The sequence below is a fragment of the Myotis davidii genome, unplaced genomic scaffold (assembly GCF_000327345.1).
Source record: "Myotis davidii unplaced genomic scaffold, ASM32734v1 scaffold149, whole genome shotgun sequence".
In the NCBI taxonomy this organism is placed as follows: domain Eukaryota; kingdom Metazoa; phylum Chordata; class Mammalia; order Chiroptera; family Vespertilionidae; genus Myotis; species Myotis davidii.
Window position 1 is genome coordinate 3347570 of NW_006352194.1, and position 10780 is coordinate 3358349.

The 10780-nt window shown below is 53.5% G+C and overlaps 1 protein-coding gene across 1 annotated transcript in view; it reads left to right on the forward strand.

The window, feature by feature from the left end:
* MYOM3 (myomesin 3) overlaps window positions 1–10780 on the forward strand; it is a 76697-nt gene that overhangs the window by 58087 nt on the left and 7830 nt on the right. Inside the window, exons 24-32 of the mRNA XM_006777545.2 lie at window positions 1405–1449; window positions 2048–2184; window positions 3615–3759; window positions 3896–3955; window positions 4355–4422; window positions 5450–5560; window positions 8412–8499; window positions 9470–9508; window positions 9763–9871. Of these exons, the coding sequence (XP_006777608.1) occupies window positions 1405–1449; window positions 2048–2184; window positions 3615–3759; window positions 3896–3955; window positions 4355–4422; window positions 5450–5560; window positions 8412–8499; window positions 9470–9508; window positions 9763–9871 (802 nt within the window). The remainder of the gene's footprint in view (window positions 1–1404; window positions 1450–2047; window positions 2185–3614; window positions 3760–3895; window positions 3956–4354; window positions 4423–5449; window positions 5561–8411; window positions 8500–9469; window positions 9509–9762; window positions 9872–10780) is intronic.

Sequence of the window (10780 nt, forward strand, 5' to 3'; positions counted from 1 at the left end):
GTCCCTGCCACTGCCACATTCACAGAGAGAGAGGCTATGAAGGAGTCCCCCAGAGGCCTGCAAAAAGCAACAAAAGTTTGTAAAGCAGCGATTTCCAGAGAAGTGGGTCCTCACCACCCAGTCAGTCAGCCAACTAGTAAATATCTAGTGAGCACCGTCCATACGCCAGGTACTGTCCTGGGATTACATCCGTGAACTCAACGGGCAAAAATCCCTGCCTGGTGGAGTTCGTATTCTTCTTGTCTCTCTTTCCTTTTTCTAATTTGGATAAAAGCAAAGTTACCAGAATTATTTTCCTTTCTTCTATAGCCTTAAAACACACACACACACACACACACACACCATTTCGTCTGAGAAACGAGAATAGCAATAGGGAGCAGTGGGGACTATGACAAACCAGAGAATAGAAAGGTCATCCATGTTGGATGATTTAAACAGAACTGAGCCCTGGCCGGTTTGGCTCTGAAATCAGTGCTAATGACAGATAAGACTCACTCTCTTCTGTCTCCATAGCAACTGGGGGACAGCCCTGTTGATGGCACAGGAGGTCCTTTGATTTTGTTAAGAAGCAGAAACCAGACAGACCCAATTACAATTCCACAGTTTTCTGGCTGTTTGACCTTGAGCAAGTCATGTCACCTCTCGGGGCCTCAACTGAAACACTGTCATGCAGAAACATTTAGATGATTCTGTGCAAACTAAAGCCATCAACAAAATGGATGGGCTTTTCGTTATGTTTTGTTCTGACAGTATTCTTGCTGTGAGTCCAGACTCATGCTGAAGACTCTGGGGCTCACAAGGGGAAAGGAGACTGGGCTCTGCCGCTGCCCAGTCATCCATGCAACACATGTTTATTAGGTACCTACTGTGTGCCAGACACTCATGTAGACTCGGAGCTCAGCTTTGCAGGAGGGAAAGCCTAACAAAGAGGCAGTTAGCAAATGAGGCAGCACTTAGCAGAGCTGCCCTGGAGACTTCTAGACTGAAGTGCTGTGTTGGGGCCAGACAGACCTCAGAGACCAGGGCAGCATATCACAGGGGGTTAAGAACAGGGCTCAGAACCCAGTGGGCCTGGAGCGGTCAGAGGTGGACAGTAATGCTCACCCCACCGCAGTGTGTGAGGACCTGTGAGATAATGCAGCACCCGGCACATAGTAGGCACTTCTCAAGGGAGGTAGCACTTAATCTCAAGGTGACCCGCAGCAGCCCTCTGCATTCCCCTCAGTCGCCCCAGGGCTAAGGCCCACCGTGCTCATCTTCAACGCCTGTGTAGCAAGTGACCCCAGGTTGAGGGGTGTTTCTCTGGGACGTTCACCCAGCATGGGCCCTAGGATGGCTGCCCTGGACCCACTGGTCCCAGTATCTCATTCTCTTTGATTTCTTCCTTGCTCTTCCCTGTCCCAGAGCTGGACAAGCTGAAGAAGTTGAGCCATGAGATCAGAAACCCAGGTAAGCAATCCTCAGGCACTTCCTGGGGTGTTTGGAGCAGAGTTGGATCAGCAAAAGCAAAAAACTAGTGGGGGGGGCGTGTCAGGGGAGGGCTTGTGGGGAGGCCGAGCATGGGGGCATCATGGGGCTGGAGGGCAGAGACCTGGGGTGTCAGCAGTGGAAGCCAGGTAGAAAGGGAGTGCAAGGAGGGCAGGGGGGATGTTTCTTCTTTAGGTGGGTTTTGCATCACGGGAACCTCTGCTTCTCTCCGCTGGCTAGTAGCGGGCAGGGTCATACACTTGGGTGCACATTGGAATCACCCCAGGAGCTTTGCAAAGTCCCAATGCCCAGGCCATGCCCCAGACAAATCAGAGCCTGGACATTGATGTTTCTGAAAGTCCTTGCGGTCCGCCAGGGTGAGAGGCACTGCCTCAGAGGTGTGGGAAGAGGAAACACTTCCTTAAAATGAGCTCACTCTAGAGCGAGCCCCTCCGCAGTGTGTCTCCTTCAGACACGCAAGCGCTATACACAACGTGCTCAGGGGGGCTGGTGCCGAGTAGGGAGGGGAGAAGGGGCCCAGGCCCACCCCACTCCGTCCTGCCTTCTGTCTGCCTCGCAGTGATCAAGCTGATCTCGGGCTGGAACATTGACATCCTGGAGCGAGGAGAGGTGCGGCTTTGGCTGGAAGTGGAAAAGCTATCTCCGGCCGCTGAGCTGCATCTAATCTTCAACGAGAAGGAGATCTTCAGCTCACCGGTAACTGGAACTCAGGTTCCTTCCTCAGTGAGGTCCCCTGCACAGCTCCTGGCTTCCCCTGGCAGGGGTTCCCACAGGTCGGCAGCGCCCCCTAGCGGACATATCGGAAACGGTCACAGTGATGGGGTGGGGATGGGGACACCTGGTTTTCAGTGCCTGGAGGGCAGATGGCAGGGATGGTAGATGCCCGCCAATGCGAATCCCACAAAGCATTCCCCGCACCCCCTACAACATTTGAATGTCCCGCCAGACATTCTTCAGATGAAAAACCCACATTCATACTGATAATGATCCAAGCCTAGATCCTAACTTTGAGATATACAGAGAATTTCCGCACAGTTTTAACATACACTGAATAGAGTTTTTATTCAAGTAAATAGACACTTCACATATGCTCTTTCACTCATTTTCCTGTTCTTGGACAGAATAATTTTTTATCTTTTTGCTTTTCTTAAATTCAAACCAATTCATGATAAATCAGTGCAGCATGAGAGTGTACCTGATATTACTTTTATTTCCTGAAATTGCTTTTATTTCTTCTTCCTATTACACTTGTAGTATTCCATTGCCTTTTATAGTTGACACGCGAGTTGCCCATATTCAACTGTTTTTACTTACAAAGACAATTTCAATCTCATGGCAGATTTAATTATGAGATCATATTATTTGTGAATTTTATCACCACCAGAAACTATGTGTTGTAGAGAGACGAGAAAGAGCTCAGGGTTAGATGTCACAGGACTCATATATCATCCCCATCAGTTGTGTGCCCTTGGACAAGACCCTTCCCCTCTATATGCCTCTGTTTCTGCATCTGTACAATGGGGCTGACCTATGAATGAGGTCACGGTTCGATTCCCAGTCAGGGCACATGCCTGGGTTGCGGTCTCAATCCCCAGTGTGGGGCATGCAGGAGGCAGCCGATCAATGTTTCTCTCTCATCATTGATGCTTCTCTCTCTCTCTTCCTCTCTGAAATCAATAAAAATACATTAAAAAATAAAATAAATGTGGAAAAGAAAACTTTTAAAACTGTTAGAATATGACAGAATACAAACAAGTGTTAATTCTGGATAGCAAGTGCACCGGCTTTTAAAATATTATCCTTTACACTTTTATGGGGAATTGTAAAAGAAGTAGAAAAGAAAAAAAGTCACAATAGGGGTTGGAGCTTATTATTAATTGCAATTAATTCAAGCACCAAGACTCATCCCTGTGCCGGCTGGACCTCAGGGGTGTTCTTGGAGGCTGAGTCGGGGGAGAACCCCACACCATAAGCAGTAGAGGGTTATCCAGGGCTCCCTCCCCATCTCCGAAGGCGTCTACTCTGCACATCCCTCTCTCCAGGTCTAACTGCACGTATGTGCCCATAAAGCAAATGCCCTGCGACTGGAAAAGGGCAAAGGTGAACCTCGGGTTTGTTCTCCCCAGGACCGCAAAATCAATTTTGAGCGAGAGAAGGGCCTGGTGGAAGTGATCATCCAGAACTTGTGTGAGGAGGACAAAGGGTCGTACACAGCTCAGCTCCAAGACGGAAAAGCCAAAAACCAGATCACCCTGGCCCTGGTGGACGACGGTCAGCCGCGCCCTGCCCACCCCGCCCATGCCCCCGGCCTCAGCTCGCAGCTCTGGGGTCTTCTGTCCACCCTGATGCCCCTCTGTGGACCGGCGTTCCTCTCGGCTCATGCCAGCCCCTCCCTATGTGTTCACAGATTTTGACAAACTTCTGAGGAAGGCAGATGCTAAGAAAAGAGACTGGAAGAGAAAACAGGGTAAGAGTTACTGGGGTGAAGTTCAAAGGCCTCGGCCACGGGGCCAGGGGTCAGGACTGGGGAACTCTGGACTGTTAGGTTAATAGATCCCTCAGCCCGGCTGGGCCCCCAGGGAGGCCACTGCAATTCAGTCCAGCTCTGTCCCTGTGCCAGAACGAAACAGCGCTCGCCCCACGAGGAGAGTGAGCCCTCCTTAAATTTTTCACCCTAGGCACCTCCCTTGCCTCACCCTAGCGCCTCTGCCACTCTGGTGGGGCCAGATTCTGGCCGCCAGAATCTAAGGGGACCCGTGGGCACTAGCTGCCCCATCCCAGCTGGCTTCCCTGGTCTCGCCACCAGGTGGCGCCCTGGCCGAGCCCGGAGCTCTGACGGGTGCGCGTGTTTGTTTTGCACTTGCAGGTCCCTACTTTGAGGAGTTCTTACAGTGGAAGGTCACGGAGGACTGCCAAGTGTTGCTGACCTGCAAGGCAAGTCCCTGTCCCTGCCTCCAGCCCTGCCCCGAGGCCCACTCTATCTGTGGCTTGTCCCCAAGCCTGGTGGCTGCATTTGCTCTGCTCCCACAAAATCCATACCCTGTGCCTGGTTGATCCCACACCTGCAAAGTAGCCCAGGGAGACTGCACTTAACCAGAAAGCAAGGCCACCCTTCGCAGAGCCCAGGGAGCAGAGTTAGGGTGAGTTGGGTCAGCCTGGAACTAGGCCTCCAAGCTGCACAGGGTAGGGGTTCTTTGGGGCCCGGGGTCTGAGAGCAAGTGAGGGGTCTATGTGTTGAACAGGTTCCCTGGTATCTGTCGGCCGCCTTGCCAGACACTCTGCTCGGTGCTGCAGAGCATGATTTTATTTCATCTGCCTCACGAGCATCTGTGCGTTAGGCATTATCGCCCCCACTTTACAGATGGGAGAGCAAACAGGGAAGCCACTCAAAATCAACAGTTGGAGCCGAGAGTCTGTCTGACTCTGAGTGGTGCTCCTTCCCGGCACCCTGCGGCCTCTTTAGGGAGCTGGGGGAGGGCCGGATGGGGGAGGGTACTCTCCCAGAGCATATCCGTTCAGCAAACTCAAAGCACCTACTGTGCACCAGACACTGCAAGGCACTGGGCACACAAGGAGGAAGAAGTGGCGTCCTTAGGAGCCCACGGTCTGAGTCAGGACCCTTGGAAAACAGCGTGCCTCCAGCTGTGACCGAGACTCGTGTGCACACTGGGGGGCTTCCTGAGGGAGGTGACCATTGACAAGGCTAAGATGCAGAGGTGTTTACAAGGAAACTAGAGCAGCAAAGGGATCGAGAGGCAGGGGGAACAGCATTAGCAAAAGTCCTGAGTCCAGAAGCCAGCAGAGACATGGGTGTGAGGAAGAAGGTGGCTGGGACTTACGGTGAGGGGGTGTGTGTGTGTGCAGGGGAAAGTGTCATATTTATAAAAAAGAAAAAGTTCTGATGAGCTGAGTTTTTACTTAAAAAGAAGCCTGATGGAGCCGCAGTCTCCACTTTCCCCAGGTGACCAACACCAAGAATGAAACCCGCTTCCAGTGGTTCTTCCAGAACAAAGAGGCGCCGGACGGTCAGTACGACCCGCAGACCGGAGCAGGGCTCCTCTGCATCGAGGAGGTAAGTGCAGCTCCGGGCAGTGCCAGGGGCTCCGGGTGCCGAGTCAGGAGCAGGCCCGGGGCTAGGGTGAGGCCGGTGAGCCAGTCACCACAGGTACAAATTTTAGGGGGCACTAAAACTCAGTAATCAAGATAAATAATATTTCAGTCCTCGCCAGTTTGGCTCAGTGGATAGGGCATCAGCCCACGGGCTGAAGGGCCCCAGGTTCGATTCCAGTTAAGGGCACATACCTCAGTTGCAGGCGTAATCCCCTACCCTGGTCAGGGCGCGTTCAGGAGGCAACCAATTGATGTGTCTCTCTTACATCGATGTTTCTCTCTCTCTCTCTCTCTCTCTCTCACTCTCTCTCTCTCTCTCTCTCCCCCTTCCCCTGCCTTCCATTCTCTCTAAAATCATGGAAAAAACTATCCTCCAGTGAGGATTAACAATAACAACAAATGATAAATGATATTTCATATAATCTTTTTAAAAATCAAAATAATGGGGCTGGGGGAGGCATGAAGGAAACAATACCAAGATTTTAAATAAAGAGAGGATCATTAACACTGATTTTCCCTTTTGTGTGGACTCCAGTCCTGGCCCTGCCCCTGTGTGGCCTTGGGCTAGTCACTTCCCCTCTGACCTCAGTTTTCATGGTGGGAAGGGATGCTCTCTCAGATTCCTTCCTGCCCTGACAGGCTAGGGTTTTAGGGTGTGAAGGCCGGGCACCAGGCCCAGGACTCAGTTCACCCACCCACGTCCCCCGTGGCCTCTGAGGAGGTGACCTGGTTAAGATAGAAACGCAAGTCTTGTTCTCAAACATTCGTGTGTGGGGGAGCCGGCACCGCCATGGCATACTCAGCCCCAGGGCACCTTATGTGCCATGCCAGCTCAGCCTGGTTCAGTGACCCTGGGGGGCTGGGGGGGGTGGTGAAAGGATTGAGAAAAGACAAGAGAATGAAAGCTGGGTCTCAGTGGGACGCTGCTCCCTGATGAGGAGACAGCGCCAGCACTCACAGCCGTGTCTTTATTTTATAGCAGATGCCACGAGGCAAAGTAGGGGCGTGATCACGTTGTTTACAGCATGCTCGTGAATTTCAACCTCACTCAACTACATGCCCCCGAACTCCATCACAAGGCACGTGGGGCTACGTGTTCAGACCATAGGTTCAAGCTCACACCTATAGCTGTTGGCTATGATTGGGCCCTGCCCTCCAGCTGGGACTTGCACGTGGCAATGAGAGGACCCTGTCCTTTCATTAGTCCGAGGCTTGAACCTGGCCAAAACACTGTAGCCGCGCCCCACGCGTGTGTTTCTGCCCTGCTGCTGATTCCTGCGGCCGCACTGGGTGCCCAGGGGGACTGGAGCAGCACAGACCTGCTGGCGAGGAAGGAAATGATGATTCAGGGTCTTTGTCCACATCCCGGCCGGGACGATGCCAAGTTGGCCTTTGTCCTCGTGGAGCAAGCTCCTCACACAGGGCTTGGCACCGAGTAGATGCTCAATAGCTACTGAGTCTTATGATCATCCAACCCCCTTAGTGCAAAACTTTCTGGCTTCCAAAGAGGTACCTTCCTGCTCCTCACAGCACGGCCACCACGTAGCCAGGCCAGGATTCTGCCACCGTCTTAGATGAGTAAACCGAGGCTCAGAGGGTTTAAGTGCAAAGGCCCAAGGCTAGAGAGTAGGGTCAGAAGTCACTGCAGTCACCTTCCCCGGGTGTGTGGGGCGGAGGGTGGGGGAGGGGCTGTGGAGCCTTCACTTGGGGGACGGAGAGAAGGGCTAGGAGAGGACTCTTGGGGTTTGGCCCTTTGGTCCCCAGGTGAGGAGCTGCCTCTGCCTTGGCCCTGCCTCACAGCACACGATGTAGAAATGGTGGGGCTGAGGGGACAGGGAGGCAAACATCACTCCCCAGGCCCTGAGGGAGACGCTGGGTAATGAGAAGTCACATCTGACCTGTGGACCTTGTTTTAAAAGTACCACCCAGCCCTAGCCAGTTTGGCTCAGTGGATAGAGCGCCGACCTGTGGACTAAAGGATCCCAGGTTCGATTCTGGCCAAGGGCACATGCCTGGGTTGTGGGCTAGATCCCCCCCCAGTAGGGAGCGTGCAGGAGGCAGCCAATCAATGATGCTTTCTCATCATTGATGTTTCTATCTCTCTATCTCTCTCCCTTCTTCTCTGAAATCAATAAAAATAATTTTTTAGAGGTCATACCACCCAGCCAGGCCAGCGTGCTCAGTGGTTGACCATTGACCTATGAACCAGGAGGTCATGGTTCAATTCCCAGTCAGGGCACGTGCCTGGGTTTCGGGCTCGATCCCTAGTGTGGGGCTTGCAGGGGGCAGCCAATCCATGACTCCCTCTCATTACTGATGTTTCTATCTCTCTCTCCCTCTCCTTTCCTCTCTGAAATCAAATATATATATATATATATTACCACACAAGTGGTACTTATGTGTGGCTTCAGGCTTCATTTTGGGGTTAACGAGCATGTGCCAGAGAGGACCCCCTTGTCCTGAGGGAAGGAACACATTCCTTCTGACAACTGCAGGGGGCCCCTCCTTCCAGGGCCCCCAGAAGCAGGCAGCCCAGGTGGGGGGTGAGTGGTGCTGGGACAGGCTCCACGGGGAAGGGCCACTCGCTCTGCTTGGAGCAGCTGCTCTCTACTGTCCACCTACCACACCCTCAGGCCCAGACCAGCCCTGAGTTGGAATCAGGGGGCTCTGGAGCTGGAGGGAGCCTTAGAGCGCACCCATACCAGATGGGTAAACTGAGGCCCGGGGAGGAGATGGGTCTTGCCAGAGATCACGCAGAGAGCGAGGCCCGGCCTGGAGCCCAGCTGACCCTGCCTTCACTCACTTCCTTCCAGCTGTCCAAGGAGGACATGGGAATTTATAGAGCGGCGGTTTCTGATGACCGAGGGCAGGATGACACCGTACTGGACCTCACAGGGGAAGGTAGGAGCTGGCGATGTTGGAGGTGGGCCAGGAGGGCCAGGGGGAGAGCACACTGAACCAAGAGACAGTGGTCTGGAGCCCCATAGCACCTGGGGCAATGTCAGGGCCAGCCTGACAAGGTTGAGCCGGGCTGAGGCAGGGAGGTGGGAATTGAGAAAAGAAAGAAAGACAGGAAAGCGGGGTCGGGAGGACCCCAGTTCTCAAAGAACTGAAGCGAGTTTATTAGTCATGCAATCTTATTTATACATAACACACTGAATAGGAGGTCTGTCAAGAGGAATGTATTCTTTGCTCCTCTTAATCTCTAAGGGAGAGACACAGCAGAAGGACAAGTTCTCAGTACAGCATATCTCAGTAAATAGTTACAGACTTCTTGGCAAGCTATGAAAGGCTATTCTCATTCTACAAATGTTGCTCTCATTCTACTGATAATCGCCATCCAAACAAGTCTGGGAAAACTGTGTGGGTAAGGGTCCCAGCCTTGCTAGCCCTTTCAGGTACAAGGACCTTGCCAGCTTACATCTGGCCCCCAACATGGCAACTGAGGCCCAGAGAGGTTAAGCGACGGGCCCAAAGCTGCACAGCTAGTCAGTGGCAGGGGTCTGGTCTGCGTGACACTGATGCCCATGTTCACTGAAACATTCCACAGTGAGCCCAGGCTTCAAGACTCCCAGCCCGGGTTCACTCCTCTGCCCCACAGGGGCCCCTGGCTCCTCATCCAGCTGTTGGCGCAGCTGGCAAGAGCATTGTCAGGTCGGCCCAGTTGGCCTCCACCCGGGGCGCCCCTGCCTTATCCGTCACTCAGTGCCCCAGGCTCCCTCCCGCCCCGACCGTGGCAGGCATCCTGCAGGGCTCCCTGTGCCCCGAGAGCCGCTCAAGAGCTCCTCCAGCCTTTCTAAGGGTGTCCCCCTCCTGGTGCATCCACGGGGGAGTCAGACACCCACTGACCGCTCTCTCTGTCTCCCCCCAGCCCTGGACGCCGTCTTCACGGAGCTGGGCAGGATTGGTGGTAAGTAAGCCCCTCTCTGCCCCACCCTCCCTGATGCCAAGTCACCTCCAGGGAGCTGCAACCAGTCTTGGCTCCTGGGAGTGGGCTTAGTCTCCAAACCCAAGGACAGGGGGCGGAGGGAGGAGAAGCTCCTGCCTCCTCACAACACTGCATCCTCCCACCGCACCCCGAGAGCAGGGACAAGCTGGCAGGCCCCAAAATGTGCTGCCCGAAGGAGCTCAGTAGAGACTCATGCCTCTCCTCTGCCTCCCCAGTGCTCTCTGCCACCCCGCTGGAAGTCCAGGGGACGGAGGAGGGGATCCGGATCTTCAGCAAGGTCAAGTACTACAACGTGGAGTACATGAAAACCACCTGGTTCCACAAGTAGGTCGGCTTTACGCTGGAGCCCCAGCCCAGCTGTAGGGGGCCCAGCCCAGTCCCAAGGGGTCGGCAGAGGGAGTCAGGAATTGGGAGCAGAAGGGAGATCCGCAGGGCAGCTGGGTAGCCTGGTGGTAGGACCAGCTTAAGGCAGCATCGGGAACTGAGGGAGGGAAGGGTGCTGGAACCAGGGCGAAGCAGACAGCCAGCTGGAGGAGGGGGTCATGGTGCCCTTGTGGGTCTCTGCAGCCTTAGCAAACTCAGGCACAAGCAGAAGGGCCTGTGGGGCTGACAGCTACCTGAGGGCCAGGGCTTGAAGGTAGGACAGATAAGGTGTCCATGAAGATTTGACTGCGAACTAAGTAACCCCAGATTGCACGAGAGCAGAATGTTTCTGGCGCTTCTCGTCATTTGCACGCCTCAGCCTTGTGGAGCAGACATTGCTGCACCCATTCTGTGAAGAAGGCTATACTGACGTGGTCAAGTTTGCCAAATGAGTGAGAGCTGAGGCCAAGCTGAGTTCCAGGATAATGGAACTCCTATTCTAGCATTTCTAAGCTCTGTGACTAAGCCCAGAGGTCTCACTTCTGCAACACAACACTGGGACATGGGCCAGGTGTTTTCAGGAATGAACTTGAAATTAAAAACAAAAACAATACCCTAACTAATAAAGGAATTAAAGATAAAGATTTAAAAAAAAAAAAAAAAGGTTAGCCCTAGCCAGTTTGGCTCAGTGGATAGAGCGTCAGCCTGTGGACTGAACGGTTCTGTGTTCGATTTCATTCAAGGGCATGTGCCCAGGTTACGGGCTTGATCCTCAGTAGGCGGCATGCAGGAGGCAGCCCATCAATGATTCTCTCTCATCATTGATGTTTCTATCTGTCTCTCCCCCTCTCCCAACCTCTCTGAAATCAA